The sequence below is a fragment of the Pollicipes pollicipes genome, unplaced genomic scaffold, assembly GCF_011947565.3.
Source record: "Pollicipes pollicipes isolate AB1234 unplaced genomic scaffold, Ppol_2.1 Scaffold_7231;HRSCAF=8579_pilon_pilon_pilon, whole genome shotgun sequence".
Lineage (NCBI taxonomy): Eukaryota > Metazoa > Arthropoda > Thecostraca > Pollicipedomorpha > Pollicipedidae > Pollicipes > Pollicipes pollicipes.
The window spans coordinates 34,591,821-34,613,192 of NW_023597034.1; the positions used below are offsets into that span (position 1 = coordinate 34,591,821).

The window sequence follows — 21,372 nt, forward strand, 5'->3', positions numbered from 1 at the left end:
TTTTGTGAAGCTTTACATCGTACATACACTTCGTGCCAGCGTGAAAAATACAGACAGTTGCAAACTCCTTAAAGACCTTCAGCATCACATCAGAAGTTCATGAGCACGGAGTCCACTAAGCATGCGGAGTGTGCCATTGCTGACACAAACAGCAGCACCTACCCAGTGTGCTGTTCGGACTCACGAACCCCAACGCCGCACCCAATACGAGAGCTCCCGACTACCGCTCGGAGCAATGCATCCGAGCAAGCCGCGGCTGCTCGGCTTAAGATACACGTGAGAAGAGTACCCGGCAATGGCATTCGCCGCATTCAACTAAGACAGTGTGAGAACAAACCAAACGATTGCTTACCGTTAGTTTGGTTCTGCGCCCAGCTGGGGCTCAAAACGCTTAGCTAGTGTCGCCAGCAGCATCGCAGATAGGGTGTGTGGAGGGGGGAGGGGCACCGGCATTCCGAATCCCCACAGCACTGTTGTAATCCACCAGACACGGGCTCGTATGAAGTCTGTATTCTCGAGTAGCATAGTGTCTTTCGGTGACATGATGTCTTTATTCACGCGTACAAGCATTGACAACTGTAAACGACATCAACGGTCAACAGACCGCGAGTATTTCCAGTCATGCCGTCTGGCCAGTAATTCGACTGAGAGGATGGCAAAGCAATACGGTTCCAGCAGCGCTTTATCAAAGGCCCATCGCTACATCTCCCTGGGACGCATCACACAAACTCGTCAACATTGCACGGGATGAAAGCTGTCACTGGCCACAAATTCCTTCTCAGCAACGCGCCTCCGCGACAGAGTATACCCTGCGGCGACAAACGGCGGTCTCGCCGGTATTGCACCAACCAGAGGCCCCCACCGTCAACTCACGTGCACCGACAGAAAACCGGGCAAAATACGTGCCCTCGCTATCTGCATTGCGTGGCATCATCAGTATGGCACCGGTTGAATGGCCGCAAGCAAAGCTCAGCCAGGACCAGTGGCGGCCCGCCGTAAGCCGCCAGCATCACGTGGGCATATCCCCTCGCGCCTCGTCCCTCCTCCACATGACACGCCTTATGTGGCCGCTACCCTGGTGGCCTACTTGTCGCCAAAACGCCATCACAAAACGCTCCGCCCTGATGTCGCATCTACTTCAACCCTGTGCAGTTATCTGTGTCGCCGAGGAGGCCACCACCATGCCCGCCATGCTCCTCGCACAGAGTTAGGCGTTCTGTCAACCCTCGCCCCCCCCCCTCCCCCTTCCCCCTTCCCGCCCTCCCTGGGACTATGAAGCTCCATCACTGCACCTCCCACGGCTGCTCAGACCGGCTGACTTGCCGCCGCCGCCGCTGCAGACGCAGCGAGACGTGAAAGCCCGGTAGGTCAGATCCAGCGGCGGTCTCCAGCCGCCCGACGCCGGCGGCGTTACCCCGGGGGTCAGTCACCGCGCCGGCGGCCAGCGGCCCGGCCCGCCCCCGGTACTCGCCCTGAGACACGAACTGCGCGCCCTGGCTGCGCCTGCCGCCCGCGCGCCGCGAGACAGAGCGCCGGCAGACGCGGCGCGCATGGCGGCCAGGCTAGGGGTCAGCGCCGGCCGGCCGACGGCGGCCGCGCAGCTCGCGCCGCAGCTGCTCCCGCTCCGCCTCCTGCTGCCGCAGCAGGTCCGACATGTGCGCCTGCTGCCTGCGGGCCGGGTCAGATCAAGGTCAAGGTCCGCTGCAGCAGGTCTGATAGTGCGCCCGCTGCCTGCAGGCCCGGTCCGGTCACGGTCGGATCAAGGTCAAGGTCAGCTGCAGCAGGTCCGACAGTGCGCCCGCTGCCTGCGGGCCGGTCCCGTCACGGTCAGATCAAGGTCAAGGTCCGCTACAGCAGGTCTGACAGTTTCGCCCGCTGCCTGCGGGCCGGGTTGGATCACGGCCCAGATCAGCGGCAGCGGGCCAGGGACGTGCGTCCGCTGGTTGCCATCGGGTCAGGTCCCGGTTCGACCACACCACGTAATATGTGTGTCTACCGCCCGCTGGCCGGGTCAGGTCACAGCCACCGCCAGGTCAGCCTCGGCGGGCTAGATACGTGTGCCTGCTGGCCGCCGGTTGAGTTGGATCGAAGTCTGGGTAAAGGCGGTGTGAGATGCACACGTCGGCGAATCATTGACAGACTGGATGATACTCCTTGCGGGAAATAGCTAGCGGCCTGACCACAGGTACATGTTCCCGCAAAAACATCCCGACGCAAAGTAGCCAACCCACCGCATCGGCGTGTCGCAATCAGCTCCTCTTCGAACACCGCGACCCAGAGCTGCCCCCCCCCCCCCTCTCCAAAGACACTCAGACATTCATCGCCGAACGCTGTGGGTGGCGTTCCGCATATGGCCGTACCAGGCCTTCCTCCGTCCCCGGACGCAGGCCTCCCTCCGTCGCCGAACGCAGGGCGCCCTCTGTCCCCGGACACAGGCCTCCCTCCGTCCGCGGATGCAGGACGCCCTCTGTCCCCGGACGCAGGCCTCCCTCCGTCCCCGGATGCAGGGCGCCCTCTGTCCCCGGGAGCAAGTCTCCCTCCATTCTCGGACGCCGGGCGCCCTCACCTGGCCACTAGCTCTTTATACAGCGCCATCTCCTCGACGCAGGTGGGCCGGGCGGGCTCGGGCGGCGGCGACGTAGGCGGCGGCGGCGCTGGCGCTGGCGCTGGCGCTGGTGCTGGCGCTGGTGCTGGCGCTGGTGCTGGCGCTGGTGCTGGCGGCGGCGGCCCGGCCTCCGCCGCTCGGCTGACGGCGAACCTGCCGCGCCGCACCGGTCTGCCGGCGCCGTCCGGCGACGCTGGCGGGGACCAGAGGCGCCGTCACGAGGGTAGGGGCCGGGCGCGGGCGGAAGAGCCGCGTGGGACGGACGGCTCGCGGAACTGAAGCTGTCTAGAGCAAGGTCGGTGACAGACGCGATGAACGAAGGGAGGGCTTTGATGAGCAGTGACCGAAGCCTGGCGCTGACAACACATGCCTGCGCACAAACGCAGCACAACAAACATCAGCTCCATACGGCTTGCAAACAATGCGAGAAATAGCAGCAGCTGTGCGGGGTGGACGGTGCAGCGCTATACGTGTCCTCGGCTTACTGACCGCTGGCAGTATTTGCAGTACCTCGCAGCAAAGGTGTCTTGCGTAACTCTTTCTCACTACCTCCATCAGCCCGACCATTCCGCCATATACCCGTCCTCCTCCCCCCCCCCCCCCCACCGTCCCCATGAGACGTACCGGCGCCGCCGGGAGCCGCCGGCGCCGGCGGCGCCGGCGGCGGCGGCTGCGACGGCTGGACCTGGAACGGCATCTGGTGGACGGGCTGGCCGCGGCTGGTGTCCACTGGGCCGACGGTGTCGCTCTGCGGCGGGCCCGGCTCGGCCGGCTCGTCCAGCGCCGACAGCAGCGGCGTGGACGTCACGTGCGGCTGCCGGGGGCGGCCGAGGAGCCGGTCAGCGGAACCGCGAGCTGGACCGTGACGTCACACCCAGACGCCGTGCAATGGCTGTTCCTACCGAGCGCTCCGAGTATATGAAGCGTGATGATTCCATGGAACCTTGGCAATTCAACCGACCACCGACGAATCATGCACGCCCTGCATTGAATCCTTCATAATATATGTCGTCCACGGCAATTCTCGAACTCCCCAACAATAGTCGCGGCAAAAGTGAACGCAAAACGTCTCCCTCTCGTCACGCCTGTACGCTAACGCCACGCTCCTGCAGTCCTCTTCCGTTTCCCTGTGACCAAGCCGACTCCGTCGTTACTGTGACTTCATGACGTACTCAGCTCCTGAGGCTATACGGTGTTGCCTACCTCTCACCCCGCCAGGAAGGGTGGGCAGCGCGGGGAATCGAACCCCGTTCTTCTGCTTCCCAGACGTGAGGTAGTCAACGCGCACCCTCTATCCCGACTCCGCCGGCGGCTCACCATGGCCGGCTTTCCGTGCAGCTTGTTGAGCTCCTTGGCCAGGTCGGATAGTAGCAGCGGCGGCGGTTTCCGTCGCTCGCCGCCAGGTGTCTCCGTGGTGCTGGCCGGCCGCGACAGCTCGCCGGCGACCAGGACGCCGCCGGTCTTCCGGGCTGGGGCGGAGTGCAAGGACGATGCGGTCTAACCTCCCCACCACGCAGCGCCGCGCTCGCCTGCGAACGGAGGCGTGGCTGAGCGTCCCTTGGCCGGGCCAACATGACATCCACCTCCCCACCGTGCAGGTCCGTGCTCGACTGCGGACGGAGGAGGGGGTCAGCGTCCCCCGGCGGCGCCAACATGACACAGGCCATGACAGCCAGTGTTCCCGGCACTCGACTGCGAACGTTGGGGGGAGGGAAGGAGGGGGTGAGCATTCGGCAGAGTAGCGACAGGAGCTGGGGATCAGAGGTCGAGCGGCGTCGCACCTGCTGTCGCGGCGATAACAGCCTTAACGTCTGACAGCAGGGTGACATTTACACAGGCAATCACGGAAATGGAGTGACATCGACACGGAGACACAGCGCCGGGGTCAGGCCCGCGCTCGACCGCGAGTCGTGGTGACCAGGAGTAGCGGGGACCGGCAGTCGCGGTGGCCGGGCGTCGCGGTGTCCGGCAGTCGCGGTGACCGGCAGTCGCGGTGACCGGCAGTCGCGGTGACCGGCAGTCACGGTGACCGGCAGTCGTGGTGACCGGGACTCGCGGTGACCGGCAGTCACGGTGACCGAGAGTCGCGGTGACCGGCAGTCGCAGTGACCGAGAGTCGAGGTGACCGGGAGTTGGCTGTGTCCGTCAGTGAAACACCGAGGCCGGGGGCCCGTGTCGCCGGACACCTCCGTGTCGCCGTGTCGTCGGATGTCAACGTGATCGGCCAGTCGCCGCAGTCGGCTGACGAAGCGTCGCTGACTGAGTTCCGCTGGTGTTGGCGGACCGACAAGGTCTCAGTGTCGACGACGCGGCCGGACGCAGTGACGGGGAGCGGTCAGTCGGCGCTGCGACAGTGCGGGATGGCGAGGGCGCAGCAGCATGAACGCTATATGGTACTTTTTTGCGTAGAGTGCAAATGACCTCTGACCGCAGGTGCACACAAATATTTGTGCAATCGAGTCTCTTTCAGGCGCGCAATTAGGTCAAGTGTGACACAACAAAAAGCTGACAAGTGTAAGTATCACGTCTCGTACAAAAACATATCCGAGACGCCAATGAGCACTCAAAAACCTTCGCAACAAGTAGGACCTAAACGCGCTCAAAGACCAAAATATTACTTCGCAACCGGCGCCAACCTGATCAGGATGCATCACATCCATCAACAGCTCATGCCACGACGCACCAAAGCGATTCATCCCAGCAGGCCAGACAGCCCCGCCCACATCACGTGAGAGGCTTGCTCCGCCCCTCCCCACCGACGGTTCGCCCCGCCAGACGGGGAGGGGACGGGGAAGGGGAGGACGGCGAGTCGCGCGAGGTGCGTCAGTGCGGGACGACTCACTGGGCGCGGCGCGGGCCCTCCGGCGGCCGGTGCCGAGTCCGCGCAACGCCAGCTAGACGGCGCGGCGAGCTCGTGCCGCCAGGCGGCGCCCGCAGCGACTGCCCGGCCCCACGCGGTCAGCGCAGGGGAGGGGGAACGGATCGGCAAGGGTACGCGTGCACAGGTCGGCCGGCGAAGCAGTGGCCGGCCGCACGGCCTCCGGACCTACCTTATCAACGGATAGCTGAGAATTGGCGGAACAAAACCCAGAGTCCGACTTAATGAACTTCCAACCGGTCAGAATGAGGTGCATTACCCGCGCATGATCGTGGCAGAAAGACCTCCCAGTACCCCCCTTCCCTGCGCATGCCGCGCCAGCTCCCCGGGCCGTGCCTACCGAAGCGGGCGGAGCGCCGACGGCGGCCATCCGTCGGCCGAGGTCGGCCGTGTCCGGCGGCGCCGCCGCTGCCGCCGCCGCCGGCGCCGGCTGCGCCGCACCGCCGGCTGAGCCTCCCTCCGGGGGCTGTGACGTCAGCCGCGTCAGCTGCTTGGCCAGCTGAGCCAGGTTGCCCACGCTGAGGGAGGACAAGCGGCGTCAGGGGACGCGGACGCGCCCCACGGAGGGGCAGCGCTGGTGGAGGGCCGTCGGCTGCTGCGCGCGCGCTCACAGCATCACACAACGCACAACCACGCACCGCCGGCGTCGTGACCGCGTCAGTCAGTTTAAGTCATTCACTGATCACGCCTGGTGACAGATTACAACCATACGTCAGCGGTCCGGTTCGGTGGAGGGGAGTCCGCACACACGTCACCCGCGCGCCTCTTGGCAGGAACACACTCCCACACTGACCTGCTGGGGCCATCCTGTGGCAAGGGTTGCTGCTCGGGCGAGGTCTTCTCCCCGTCCGGCGCCGGTGCCGGAAGGACGGCCGGGGCCGCGCCGTCGGCCGACGGCGCGCTCTCCGGCCCGTTCACCGCCAGCGGACCGGGCGCGGCGCCGCCCATCGGCGGAGCAGGAGCGGCGTCAGCATCCGCCGGGTCAGGAGCTGAGCTTAGGGGCGAGACGGCGGCGGCGGCCGACGGCGGTTTGCAGGCGGCAGTTGCCATCGCCTCGGCAACGGCGGTGGCTGCGCACGGCTGCGGCGCGGCGCCGGAAGACGAGGGGATCGTCGCAGGCGTCGGCCCGACCGCGGCCGTGTGGTGAGCGAGCGCCGCCGCCGCCGCCTGAGACCGCAGCGACGCCGGCAGAGCGGCGGCCGCCAGCGTCTCCACGCTAGAGGCGAGAGCGCCCCCTAAGGCAGAGTGAGCAGGGCCGGCCGGCGGGCCCAGGTGGGCGGCGGGGTCGGGCGAGACGTGGTGAGCGGCGGTCACCACCGTCGCGAGGCCGGACGTCGCCGACCCCGCGTGCGAGGCAGGCGTGACCACCATCCTCTGCGGCGCAGGGGCGGCAGACGCTGAACGAGAGACCGGCTGCCCGTCGCCAGCCGTGCCCGATGACGGAGGAGCGACGGCGTCCAGCGACGTTTGCGGCGAGACGCCCGGCGTCTTCACGGCCGCGGCCGGCGCCGGCAAGGCCGCGGCTGACGCCTGCGAGGCGCCGGCCGGCGCGTTCGGAGCGACAGCCGGCGATGGCGAGGTGGCGGCCGTTCCGAGCCGAGGGCCGTCGGCAGAGAGCGGGACGGCCGCCGGAGCCGCCCCGACTGCGTCCACCGGCGCCGGATGACCAGCAGGGACTCCCGGAGCCACTCCTGACGTGACGGCCGGACTGAGCGCCGGAATGGCCGCCGGAGTGGCGGCCGCCTTCTGCCAGTCCGGGCTCAGCACGGCCGTCTGCGGGCTCGGCGTGACGGAGGTGGTCGTCGCGCCGGCCGCCGTCAGCATACTCAGAGGCTGAAGCAGCAGGACGCCGGCGTCAGCGGCGGCTCACGCTGGGATAACGGGAGGCTCAAGCGGCGACGGCCGGCCCACAGCACCGGGGAACAAACACAGACGATGATACAGCAGCTCGCGAATAGCGAGCGTTCCATAGCAAGCAAGCAGATTCCTCAATTCCTACATACTGCAGGCCCCTGTACACATTCTATGCTCCACGCATCTACAAAAGAATGTGCCGCTTCACAGCGCTATAACCTGCCTTCCCAACCCCAGTTTAAGTGTCCTGCAGTGGATTTCGATAGTGATACGGCAACATCAGTGAGTCGGTCGCGTTCGGAGCGCACCTGCTCGTTGGCCGGGGACTGGAGGGTGGGCGAGGCTTTGCTCTCCACTACAGAGCTGACGACGAAACGAAGCTGGCGACGAATGGGAGCCTGCGGCAAAGCGAGCCGTCAGCCACCATCATCAGAGGGCGAGCCGTCAGCCACCATCATCAGAGGCGAGCCGTCAGCCACCATCATCAGAGGGCAGCCGTCAGCCACCAACATCACGCCACCGTCATCAGGGGGCGAGCCGTCAGCCACCATCATCACGCCACCATCATCAGAGGGCGAGCCGTCAGCCACCAACATCACGCCACCGTCATCAGGGGCGAGCCGTCAGCCACCATCATCACGCCACCATAATCAGAGGGCGAGCCGTCAGCCACCAACATCACGCCACCGTCATCAGGGGGCGAGCCGTCAGCCACCATCATCACGCCAACCATCATCAGAGGGCGAGCTGCCGTCAGCCACCATCATCACGCCACCATCATCAGAGGGCGAGCCGTCAGCCACCACATCATGCCACCGTCACCAGAGGGCGAGCCGTCGGCCACCAACATCATGCCACCATCATCAGAGGGCGAGCCGTCAGCCACCATCATCACGCCACCATCATCAGAGGGCGAGCCGTCGGCCACCAACATCATGCCACCATCATCAGAGGACGAGCCGTCGCCGGCCGACATGCCGGTGGCGGTTGACCGGTCGCATGTGGTAGCATCGCTCAGTGGGAGGGATGGCCAGTAAATGCCCGAACACGGGACACAGTGCCGCCTAGTCGGCTGAGCCAGGTCAAGTAGTCCCTGTAATGGGCAATACCAAGCTGGATGATCACGTAAAATATAAGCAACGTGTGTTAAGTTAGGGAGGTAAGTGCAAACTATGCCGACCAACAACAGGCTACGCATTTTCTAGACACGCTGTATTACCTGACTTTGCGTAGTGAAGCACAATAATACATCGCTAACGTAAAACTGCAATGTATTCGTTTGAATCCACATCAGAGCATTTACGACTATCTCAAAAGGATTGAGCCCACCCAAATAGCCTTTTACTGCTACGCTCTAAAAACGAGCATACCTACTATTGCCAAAAGGAGTTCATCGACCCTAGAAAAACTACAATCACCTCCACTTTCGCGTCTCGCCTGCAGCAGCATCGTCATCAACTAAAACGTTGTCATAGTGGATGAGCGGTAGGCCCAACCCCTTCAAGCACAACCGCTCTGAAGCTGGAATAGAAGTGACAGCAGCCACTAGCACTCTCAAGCGCGCAGTCTACGGAGCTTGTCTGACGAGCATGGACAGATGCACAAGCAGCGCCACACGAAGGCAAACCTGTCGCATTCCTGCCACGACACCTGCGCATTCCCCGCACGTCACATCGGCACACCGAGCGGAGACAGTCCTACTCAGGACACCGCGTCACACCCAGGCCCAAGCACGGCTATGGCACACAGCCGGCACGCCGCCTCAGCTCACTACAGCATGGCCAAGACCACGCCTGGGACCGGGCCTGGGGAGGGGGCGAGCCAGGCCCGGGTCCGGGGCGCACCGTCACGCGGCGCCGGACCAGCGGCAGCGGGACGGACCAGGGTCGGGGCGCGGCGAGCCGGGGTCGGCCGCGTGCGCAGCACGTGCTCTAGACTAGCGGCAGACCAGCGGGAGCACACTGGAGCCGAGCAGGCGCCGGACACATACCTGCGCCGGCGGCTGCGGCCGGCTCGGAGAGTCGACAGAGGACGGCGGGCAGACGGGGGACGACGGCAGGACGGAGGAAGACGATCCGGCGGAAGAGAGCGCGGCCGCGGACGGCGCGGCGCTCTGGGACGAGGCTGCCTGTCCCGGTGCCGGGCGGGACGGAAACGACGGGACGGCCGGCCGGCTGCAGGACGCCTGCGCACCTCCTCCTCCCAGCCCCGGCGACATGATGGGCGGGGACACCACACCCGGAGCGGCAAAGTGGACCCGCCGGCCCTGCGCTGCGCCGCAGCTGGGCACAGCGGCGACGAGTCCACCAGCAGGACCCGGGGAGGGCACTACAGCGGCGGTGGGGGCCGACAAGCCGGGGACCACCGCCGGAGTGACAGACTCGGCGGAGGACACCACCCCGGGAGCGACGGGCCGGGCGGAAGACACCACCCCGGGAGCGACGGGCCGGGCGGAGGACACGCCCCCGGGAGCGACGGGCTGGGCGGAGGACACCACCCCGGGAGCGACGGGCTGGGCGGAGGACACCACCCCGGGAGCGGTAGGCTCAAACGGCGCGTCGCGAGCCTGGGTCGAGACGGCCGGGGTGGAGAAGACGGCCTGGAGGGGCGGGAACGGACGGCAGCACGGGGGGAGGCGCGGCACCGCCGGGGCCCGCTGAGGAGACCGGGGCCGAGGAGGCGGCCATCCCAGTGGTTGAGACGGGCGGCCGAAGCGGCGTCGCAGCGGGAGACACCCCAGACTGCAGTAACGCCGCGGAGCCCGCCGCCCCAGTGGGGACGGGCGCCGCCGCGGCCGCCACCCCCGCATGAGGCCCACCCACCGGCGCCGAGAGCCCCGCCTGCGCCGTGCCCCCGGAGGTCACCGGACCGGGGAGCGAGGCGGCCACGGGATAGAGCGCCGGCGCGCGGCCGTCGGCCGGCGCCGGCTGCGCCGCCAGCAGCGCCGCCAGCTGCTGCGGCGACAGCGTCACGATCTGGAGGCCGTGCGGCGCGCGCAGCAGCACGGGGAAGGCGCCGGGCGTTCCCTCTACCTGGCTGGCGGCGGCCGTCGATAGGTCGGTGGGCCGCCGCTGGGGCGAGCCGCCGGCGGCCGCGGCGCTCGCCGGCCGCGCCGCCTCCTCCTTCTGCCGACAGCAGGCCGGCACGTCAGACGCGCACGAAGCGCCCGCCGCGCGCCGACGCAGGAGACTTCGAAAACTCGCAGTTGCGGATACCACGAGCGGGAATGCAAGGCCATGACACGACTTCAATTATAATTGTATATGTCCAATTACAATTACATTTAATCATATCTAATTGCAAGTCAGGGTGTAGGGGGACAGCAATAGCACAAGCCATAGACACTCGTTAAATGACGCATTCATAGTCGCAATCACTGCAATCGGTTGCACTCGTATACCTGTGAGCACCGGCCACGTGCCTGCAAACCGTCAACGAAACTCCACACCGACATGCGCGCGCCCAACAGCCGCCATCGTCCCCCAGCCCCCGGTCGTGGCCGCGCGCGCCCACCAGCGCCGCCGCTCACCTGGTCGTCGTCGCCGGTGGGCGGCGCCGCGCCGGACCGCTCCCGCTCGCGCTGCAGCCCGATGATGGCCTGCAGCTGCTCCTCGAAGTACTGGGCGTCGTCTCGCGGCAGCAGGTGCGCCTCGGTCTGGACCGGAGGTGGGCCGGTTAGTAGGGAGACAAGGAGTGGGCGGCGAGCGACGCACGCGGCGGCAGGAGCGGTTCGGTCTGGACCGGAGGTGGGCCGGTAAGAAGGGAGACAAGGAGGGGGCGGCGGGCAGCGCACCCGAGGCAGGAGCGGTTCGGTCTGGACCGGGGGTGGGCCGGTTGGTAGGGAGACTAGGAGTGGGCAGCGGGCAGCGCGCGCGCGTCTAGGTACGAATGGGCAGGAGCGAAAGCGCTGAGGATTGTACGCTGGACAATCGTCACGTAATGACGGCTGCTTCAGATGCACTAGACGCTGAGCTTATTAAACGTCGGCCAGGTCAGTTTCCATATCTCACAGTAGGTCCACAGCTCAAAACAGCTCATTTGGCGGGAGAGATGTCAAAAGGAATACAATGCTGTGTTATGCTGCACCATCCTAGTGCAAAAAACATTTTCATCGCTTCGCATGCGTATCATCGGGTTCAGTGTACATGTTTGAACCTCCAATTTATACCATGAATCTTCCACCCCAATAAAGCAATTCTCATTTACCAGGTGATTTGTACCTAGACTCTTTCTAAACAGCTCGGGTCGCTTTGCGTCAGACCGACCCTTCCGGACAGTTGCCAACACTTCGCATAGGGTCGGATCATCAGTACTCACAGTCAACGGACAATAAGCCCTCCGTCGTATCGTCTCAGCCACCGGCACTACAACAAGCCCACCGCCAAGCCGCACGGACGGCCAAGAAGCACACGCAAGACCTCGCTGCGAGCTGCGCGGAATAATTCATGCGCCACGCCGGCTCCCTGGCGGACACGCCGACGCGGCCCGGGAGCGTGACGCACCATTTTGTAGGATATGGCTGTCACGTCCGCTTCGTGCAGGTCGAACTTGAACGTGATCGCCTGCGACTGGTTGGTCTCCAGCAGACAGGACACCACCGGGCCGTTGTCGCTGCCCTTCACCTGCGGGTATGGCCGGACACCTCAGTCATCCGACGGGACCGACGCCGCCGGCCTTCACCTGCGGGTATGACCGGACACTTCAGCCATCCGACGGGACCGACACCACCGGCTCGGCCCTGGAGCCGCTGTGGGGCGGCTGTGCGTGTTCCGTCGAGCTGGTGGTGTGGGTTCCGTCCGTGATTTAGCGGGGAGTCGATACAGCTGTCATTTTGTGTTACCGGGCACAGAGAGCTGGTTACGCAGGCTCGAAACTGCCGCAACACTCGGGCGATGTAAGGGACGCCGCTGGGAAGTCTGACAGCCTCCCTTTCACCACACCAAACACACACACATACACTACCTCCGCAGACAACCGTGATATCCGAGCAGACGACATTCGCCCGCTCCCCTTCCCCCCCCCCCCCCCCCCCCCCATCAGCCGTGCGGCCCGAAGTCACGGGACTGGCCGTCGGGCGCGGCCCGGACTCGCCCGTCACCTCGAGTACGGTGAGGCGGGGCAACCGCTCGCAGGTCTTGCGCCGCCGCGGCCGGATCTTCTTCTCCTTCTTCTCGCTGAGCGCAGCGTCGCTCTCCGTGGACACGGAGGTGTCGACCGGTGCCTGACGGGCCGGGCATCGGCTGAGCGGGCACGAAGACATCGACAGGACCAGCCCAATCGCTATCACGCAACGTAACAGCCGACAGCGAACTAATCACGCCTAAATAAGCAACGCCCGTCTGAAATAGCTCGCTGTAGGTTCTGAACATCATAATGCGGTACAACATACCAGTGCCACGCACATCATATCTCCCCAGCGCGCTCCGCTCTTCACCGATCCTTCTCGTCGGCGCCGCTCCGCAGCGGCTACCTACGTCACACGCCGCCCCTGCCTGTTCCCCCAGCCGTCTCCTCACCTCCGCGCCCGGCGTGCCGGCCGGTGGTGGCTCCGTCGGCCGCGGCGTCGTCTCCTCGGTGGTGCCAGCGGCCGGCTCGGCCGCGCCCAGCTGCTGCGCCGACTGCGCGTGCGCGGCGGCCAGCGCCGGGCTGGGGGCGGCCGCGGCCGGCGCTGGCGCCGGGGTCGAGCTGACGCTGACGGCGGGCAGCGAGGCTGACGCGTGCACGGAAGCGTGGACGGCGGCGCCGGGGGCGGTCGGCGCCGGTCCGGCCGCCGGCGCCGACTGCGTCTGCGGCACGGCTTGCTCGCGCCGCTTCTCTTCGCGGGCGCGCACCAGGCTTTGGATCTGGTTGACGATCATCTTGGCCACGGGGCGCCAGTTCTCCTCGGCCAGCAGGCCGGACATGACCTGGGCAAGGCAGGGGCTGAGGCGGAGCTGATGGACCGAGCCGGCAGGGGTTGAGGGTTCTGACGGATCGCCGCAGCAGGGGCTGAGGGGGCTGACGGACCGTTGCAGCGGGGGCTGAGTGGGGGGGGGGGGGCTGCCGTGCCGCGGTGGCAGGGGCTGACGGGCTGACGGTGCTGACGGACTGAGGCGGCAGGGGCTGAGGGTGGTGACGGACCGCGGCGGCAGGGACAGCATACGACGACTTGGGGATAGCGATGAGGTAGGGCATCATTAGACCGCTGATCCCTTCCAACAAGACACCTTGTAGAAAGTGGGACTGCACACCAGGCGCACCAATACGTCGGTGGAGCCAGCGGCCGACACGAACAGGGGGCTACGGAACCTAATGCTGCGCAATATAATGGATACATCACGGAATTGGCACCCGCAATGTGTGGCAACGAAATCGCTGCTGGCAGTGTTTGGTTTATCTGTAATCGCCGCGTGTGATGTAACCGAACACGATAAGGCTATGTAGCCCTAGCTCCAGAGATTAAAGCACAACTTTTCGCAAGGACGGCCACAATCTAACCATCAACACAGGGAGTGACTTTTATATCACCCGCCATTCTACCGCGGAGCTCCCGGGAGGCCTCTGACCCTCATTCCACCGCTGCCCCCCTCCCCGTGTCACCCCCCCCCCCCCCCCCTCCCTCCTGCGTGCCGCCTCACCATCTGCTTGGCCGTCTCCTCAGGGTTGTCCTTGTTGAGAACGTAGTTGAATTGGATGGCCTCGTTCTCCTTGTGCGTGTCGCGTCGCTTCTTGGCGTCGAGCACGCGCAGCTGCAGCTCGATGACGCTGCGGTCCGAGCTGACCGTCTCCTCGCGGTTGGCCACGTCCAGCCGCATGCCGCAGTCCTCGGCGAAGAACTCGTGGTTCAGCAGCTGCTTCACGGTGGGCCGCTCCTTGTTGTTGAGCCGCGTGCACCACTCGATGAGCTCGCGGGTTTGCGCGTCCTCGATCTTCTCGAAGCTCGAAGGCTTGATGCCCTGCGAGAGGGGGGAGGGAAGGAGCGGAGGCCCCGGTCAGGCGGGGTCCAGCGAGGAAGCTGAGACAAGCGAAGGTACAAACCACACGCCACTCACGTCAGGGAAGGCCGCACACCTTGCTCGCGAGATGGCAGAGGCGCTCGCTGGTCTTGAACCACACGGCCCACGAACAACCTAATCTGCAGCGTTGAGTACCAAGGCTAGAACTCAGCACGTCAACGTAGAACACTGCCATCATCGTAATGTTTATCACAGCCACGGAGCAACAGCGTGAAACATGGGGATTGGTGCAAATTTCACACAGGCTGCACACACAGGCTGAAAGCTGACCACCTGCCCTACTGCAGGAGCGCCGGCCGGTCGCTCCCGTACCACAGCGCCACCATGCGGCCGGGAGCCGCCGCTCACCGTGATGACCTTCTTGTAGATCTGTGCCGGCCCGGTGCACTCCGAGTAGGGGTACTCGGCCGTCACCATCTCCAGCATGCACATGCCGAAGGCGTACACGTCCACCGCCTCGTCATAGTGCTCCTCGTACACCTCCGGAGCCATGAACTCGGGCGTGCCTAGCGGAGAAAGGCGTTCGAACAGAGCGCGCCCGCCTGGCGTCTATCAACTATTGGCAGTCCGCTGCCATTCAGTGGCAAAGAGCGCTCTAAGACGAGCCAGCCTGCCCAAGTATGTAGTTATGTGTGCGTGTGTGTTGCTTGTCCAATGCCGAGGTGGGTGGAAAAAACATTCGAAAAACAGGCGTGGAGAGGTTGCCCTAGACTATGCACAAGTCCTCCGCGGCCGGTATCGGCGCATCACTGTCGCGCAAGCATTCCCACCCCGGCGTGCGACTCGCAGCGAAGCCTGGGAAGAGCCCGGACGCGGCATTCAAGTTCGCTCGGAAGCCGGGCATGCCTGCATAGCGCGCGCGGTCAGGCGGCCAAGCCTCCCGCTCCGAACCCCCCGATGCCGTCGTCTGCAGAGCCAACCACCCGCAGCAGGCGTCCCGCCAGCCAGCCGAGCCCGGCGCCCCCGGCGACCCCGCTCATGCTGGAGCCAGCCGGACTCTGACCAGCCGCGGCCGGCAGCGGCGGCGGCGGCAGCGGTGCTCACCGATCACCGACTTGGCGAACGACCGGTTCTTGAGCGTAGCCAGGCCCAGGTCGCCGACCTTGACCTGGCCGGTAGTGCCCGAGATGAAGATATTGTCACACTTGAGGTCGCGGTGAATGATGGGCGGGTTGCGCGAGTGCAGGAACTGCAGGCCACGCAAGATTTGGCGGCACCACAGCTTAATGATCTTCAGCGACACCTTCTTCTGGCCGAAGTTCTTCAGGTACCTGTGGTCAAAACAAACAACTGCAAAAACACCACGGCAAAGCGATGCTTACACCACTTACAGAGCGTAAAGACGAATGAAAAAGTGCGACGAAGCTGCAGCTACTGTAGGGCTTTGAGCTCCTCCAGGACACAATGCATCCGTAGCCCGCTCGATCGCGCACGCCGGCGGCCGAGGGAGCGCGACCAGAGCAGGGCTGGTCGGCAGCTGTTGGCCATTGCCGCTGAGTCAGCCTTCTAACGGCGTCGGCCGGCGCGGGCTCGGAGCCCTGTCTGGCCGTCCGGCACACGTCGGATCGTCTTTCTTCCGCGCAGCGGATGCTTACACGATCACAAATGCTGCCTCAAATGTCATCTCACCGCCTTATTACGGTCCAATATCGGCAAGGGTTTTCTGTTTCCCCACATTCTGATTGGGTCCTGCGAGCATGCATCTCGAGTTGATTGGTTGCGCCCGCTCGTGACGTTCGACCCCAGCAAGTGGGGAGGGACGGAGTCGTCGGCGAGGGCGCACGAGACGGCTTGACTTCGCTGGAACCGGCCAGCGCACGATACCGTGACACTCGCTGCACACAGGCTCCGTTAGGCGCATATTGAGCAGACATTTGAAATTGCAGGCGCCCTAGGTGGAGGCGGCCGTGCTGATCTAGTACAAACGGTTGGTGACATATATCATATGTCAGCCAATCATTTATATCTTTGTTCAACTAGCTCCTTCCATCATACCGGGTGCTGAAAGCCTTTCTTACATATATGAAGGGTTTTGTACTTCACTTTTGCGTCCACTGACCGCCTGCCGACGTCCGCTCCTTCTAGCATACCGGGTGCTGAAAGCCTTTCTTACATATATGAAGGGTTTTGTACCTCACTTTTGCGTCCATTGACTGCCTGCCGACGTCCCCACAAGACTTGGACTCCCGCACGTAGTTAGGGGGTCATGGCCGCGGGCCGGTATCTCAGCGCCCACTCACGTGCGCAGAGTGCCTGACGTCATGAGCTCCGTAACCAACACGATGCAGCTACGCTTCGGCTTGTCCACCTCCCAGAAGTCGTAGAAGCGGACGATGTTTGGGTGCGTCAGGCCCTTCATCAGGTCAGCCTCCTCCCGGAACCGGTCGCGGTCCTTCTTGCTCAGTCGGTTGCCGCTCAGCTGTGGCCAGAGCGACGCCGCTTGATAGGTATGGGTACGGTGTTGAGAGGATTGATAGCGACGGTATGCGCCGTTTCGAAGGGCGAAGTTCCGGGCCAGCTGGTAGCCAACATCACATCACTCCGAAGCGTTTCTCAGACGTGAATATTTTCCGAAATGGCCGCCGGCAAGGATCAGTCACGAGCAAATACAAGCAATGCCATTAGAAACGTACCCAAACATGAGGCAACATACGTCCGATCTACAATACAGAAAAAATATCGTATAAGAACAACTGAGTAAACGGCCTAGCCCCCCACCCCCGTACTCTGCGCCCAAGCAATCAGCAGCTACCTCATCCCCTTCCATCCTCTCCTGGACCTCCAAGCCCCATTCAGCGAAGCAGCGCTGACATCGCTGCACCCCCTCCCCCCCCCCCCAAACACACACACACCGGTAGCGGTGCTCACCTGCAGCTCGCACCAGGCGAACGAACACGCCGGTGGTGGTGTCCAATCCCTTGTAGACGGTCTTAAAGCTGCCGCGCCCGATCTCCTCGTTGAACTTGAGGAACGTCCCGTTTGGCGAAACCTCGACGGCCTTCTCCACCTCGTCCTCCTCGCCGTCCTCGGCGTCCTCACCGCCGGCCGTGCCGGGGGCGCTCGGGCCGGACGCGCGCCGTCGCTCCAGCTCGCGGTAGTTCTCGATGGCGTGCCGCAGCGACTCGTTCTCGCGCTCCAGCTTGCGCATGCTCTCCGCCTGGCGGCTCGACTCCTCTTCCTCGGCCAGCGGCTCGACGCGCTCCGTCGGCTCGTCGTCGGCGGCGCCCAGCAGCTGCACGCGCGAGGAGAAGCTCACCTTGGCGGCGTCACGCGGCCGGTCCCGGTGCCGCACGGCCGACGGTCGCGCCGGCCGCGCCGGGTCTGCCGCCCTGCGCCCGCCGCCGCCGCCGCCGCCGCCGACGCCCGACACCGATGGCGACGCGACGTCGATGCTGAAGGCGCGTTTCTTGAGCGACGGCGGCGGCCGCGGCTCCGGCTGCGGTGTGACCGCCTTCTTGGCGGCGGCCGGCCGGTCGGGCCGCGACGGCGCGCCGCCCGTCATCTGGCCCGGCTTCGGCGCCTGGCCGCCGGCCGCTGGACGGTCCGGTCTCGAGGACGGACCGGCTGCAGACGGCGAGCGGTCTTGCTTCGAGGACGGCCCAGCGGCCAGCGGCGGGCGGTCTAGCTTTGAGGACTGGCCGGTGGCGGGCGACGGTCGGTCGTTTTTCGAGGATGGGGCGGCGGCGGCTGGCGAACGGTCCGGTTTTGCGGGCGCCCCGGCGGCCGGTGACTGGCGCTCTGGCCTCGAGAGCGGCCCGGAGGTGGACGGCGAATGATCTCGCTTCGAGGACACCCCTACTCCGCCGCCGGTCGAGCCCGAGTCGGCCGCGCGAGGCGAGGCGCCGCCCGCTTGCTCGGTGGTGTCTGGTACGTCATCCTTCATGGCCAGCTTCTGAGCAGTCTTGTGCAGGAAGTTGACGCCAGACTGCCGCAGCTTGCTCATGGCACTGCCGTTCTGATTGCTCCGAGCAGTAGTGCTGCCGCCGTCCTTTTTGGCAGGTTCCTTGGGCATCATGTCTGATCACAGTATGGTTCTTGCACCATGGCATTGGTTGGGCACCATGGTACTAATTGTGTTCAGCAATGATGTTATTTCTGTCTGAAATCAACAGTTTCATTAAAAATGAGTCACAAGGAAAAATGTGTCATGTTAGCCTTTCATATTACTGACAAACCATGAAACCCAGCATTCAAGCCTTCACTATCAGCCCACAGCCAAAGTAAAGGTTTGAATGACAAAGCATAAAACTTGGTCAGTTTAAGGCAGTTCATATTAGTTAGGCATATTGTCTAGCAGTGCAGTACTTTGCTAAAATACTACCTTAATGTTGGGTGAGAAATTAACTAGATTTCAGTCAGTTGACTTGTTTGTTTTCACAGTCACCTCTAATTTAAGGCGCATTTATCCAGACAGTCAATCAATTTAAAGCACGCCCAACCAACAATAAGTTTCCCCACACGACATCTCCGTCGGGAGGACCATATTGCAAAAAATACATGTTATACAGAACAAGTCCAGAATAGCAGTGGGATTTCCCAGAAAATTTATATTTCTCTCCTTAGAGGCAACATCAGAGCCTGCATGTTGTTTCATGAGCAAAATACTTCTTAGACATGATTTTCAAATCACATCCTAAGCATGAGGCCATAACCAATTATAGGGTAGTAATGTCAAATGCTGTATACCTTGTGGCTTATGATATCTATATATATGTGCACCGCTTTTTGCCATCTACTTGCCAAGATAAATGTGATGGGGCATAACTATGGGCTATCAACTAAAGAGCAAACCTTAACATAAATTTAGTTATTCAAACCATATTGTGATCCCTAATCAGGAGGAAAGAATTAGTGGGATTGATTTGCTTTCTTTAATGACCACACATATGATGTTAAAGAATGGTGATGCAAACACACAGGTCATTACATCTCCAAGCAGCAAGCAACCCAACTTAAGAATTCTGGAGAGATCAATGGCAATTAACTATTCTGTGGATCATTGTATTTTTCATGCATTCATTACTAAATTATGACAATAATTTTATAAAATTGACCAAACACTTATCATAACTGAATGGCTGACACATGGCAAAAACATGATATTTAGATAAACAACCTAGATACAATATGAGTGAAATGTAGTTATGAGGACCAAGAAACCCAAACATTGCCCACATTGCAGTAAACCTTTGGCCAGAAAACTTAAAATTCAGTGCCATAGCAAAGGCATCAACTTCTACAATCACAAAGGTATATACTTTTCTCTATTCATGATTATGGAGCCAAGTAAACGTGAAACCTCAGCAGAATTAGGCATCGGAATGCAAAGTGAGCACTCCTGCCAAAAAGAAGTGTCAAATACAGAAATTTCGATGTAGACCTTGTGTCCTTTTCCCCGCCAGTGATGCAAAATTCATGGCCATTACCCAGGACGAACCTTTCAAGATCACAACTGCTCTCCCGGCCGCCCACCTCCTCCCATCTCACGCGACCTTGCAGTGAAGAACTTGACTTCACTACGACGCAGAGCGTCGAAATCGTCGGGATCGGGCTTTACCAAATGCTCTAAAGCGCTGTCACACCTTCTAACGCTGCGTCAAGCTATAGAAGCGTTTGTTTTTTGTTTACAATTACAATTTGGGTTCCACTTGTACGCCTCAGTTATGCTTTCTTACTTAAACTGTCATCTACAAGTACCAAGTATCCAAAACACTCATTTGACATGTTTAATTGCGTTTGTGACGTAATAATAAGTAGAACGCGCGGACAGGATTAATAGCAGACCGTAGATTGCGTGCTGCACGATAGGAAAGGCAGGGAAGAGGGTTTCAAGTTTGATGGGACGAATGAAGTGTAGCAAGGGGAAACGAATGTTCCCAGCGTAGCGATATACTGGTACGTTGTGGTAGATGATAATGAAATGCGTTTAAACAATCGCTTGACAGTGTAGACATCCGAGATGCTACACCAAGTGCAACCAGTACGTTGACAGAGGGGAGATTGAAAAATAATGACAAGGCTGTAACACAATGCATTGTAACTCCTACATGATGGGCCCTTAAAGCACGTGTCTGGTTGCATCTGAGTCGGTTTCAATAAAACCATGTTACGTGCGTAACATCACATATTAAACGGGCGCTTCACTACAACCTTTTCAGCTTTTAATATTCTGCCGGTTCAATGCAATGCTACAACCAAGAACAGCGCCCATGTTTGGAAACAACGCTGACGTCAACCAGCATGTACAAGGTAATATATGAGTATCCCAAGCGCCCAGACCTTGAACTGTTAGTTTTATCCTTCGGCACCAGAATTACGATGGACGAGATATCCCACTATAGATGTCAGGGCGGTCAAAATGCTTTCCGTGACGCAGCGCGGCACAGCTCGGTTCTCGGTTTTCGCTGGGTAACGTCGTGCGTATCTCAAACTCGAAGAAGCTCCTAGATCAACTTAGAAAATTGGCAGTGGGTTAACGCTTATGGGTGGGCATGTCCGCATTGCATTACAGCGGTGGTATCATTGCTGCAATCGGGCTTGCAGCCAGAGCCCCGGCAAAGGTGGCGTGGACACAGGATTGGCAAAGAGTCCCTTGGTAGCAAGTAACAAAACCCTCCCAAAAAATCGCCTAATATGGCCCGTTTGCTAATGAGACCATGTTTTGTTCCTTTTTTATTTCTACCTTCCATAACTGGGAAGGAATCCAGAGGCTAACGCGAAATGAATTCTGTCTGAATTGTATGGTCTATTGACTGAAGAAAGCATGCGTTTAACGGCTGCATTACGTAAAACACCGGCGTTCTTCATCTTTCAATGGTTTAGTGGACCCTTCCTAAACCGACAGAACTCAGAAGCTTCGACAAAATTCTTACCTGGGTTGCACAGGCACTCCGCGAATGTAGATCGAAATGGGTCAACAATTTGTGTCTACATAGTCAAGCCATGGTGGAATGGTAATGTTGATAATTCGGTCAGAATTGAGAAGTGGCACAAATTATGCAACGTATTTTTGAGCATGCGCCCTCGCAAATCTTACCAAC

At 61.7% G+C, this 21,372-nt stretch overlaps 2 protein-coding genes across 2 annotated transcripts; both read right to left on the bottom strand.

Annotated features, from left to right (window-relative positions):
- Window positions 1-6,465: 6,465 nt before the first annotated feature.
- Window positions 6,466-9,655, bottom strand: LOC119110048 (putative GPI-anchored protein 58). Its single transcript, XM_037233792.1, has 4 exons — window positions 9,328-9,655; window positions 7,646-7,735; window positions 6,949-7,316; window positions 6,466-6,472 (listed from the first exon to the last, which is right to left on the bottom strand). The coding sequence occupies exons 1-4, from the start codon at window positions 9,553-9,555 to the stop codon at window positions 6,466-6,468; spliced, it is 693 nt and encodes a 230-aa protein (XP_037089687.1). The 5' UTR covers window positions 9,556-9,655.
- A 1,055-nt stretch (window positions 9,656-10,710) lies between these two features.
- LOC119110049 (serine/threonine-protein kinase WNK3) lies at window positions 10,711-17,560 on the bottom strand. Its single transcript, XM_037233793.1, has 9 exons — window positions 17,214-17,560; window positions 16,573-16,751; window positions 15,377-15,603; window positions 14,681-14,838; window positions 13,955-14,272; window positions 13,028-13,243; window positions 12,436-12,558; window positions 11,840-11,959; window positions 10,711-10,737 (listed from the first exon to the last, which is right to left on the bottom strand). Exons 1-9 carry the CDS (start codon window positions 17,478-17,480, stop codon window positions 10,711-10,713), a joined length of 1,635 nt encoding a protein of 544 aa, XP_037089688.1. The 5' UTR covers window positions 17,481-17,560.
- Between the last annotated feature and the right edge of the window lie 3,812 nt (window positions 17,561-21,372).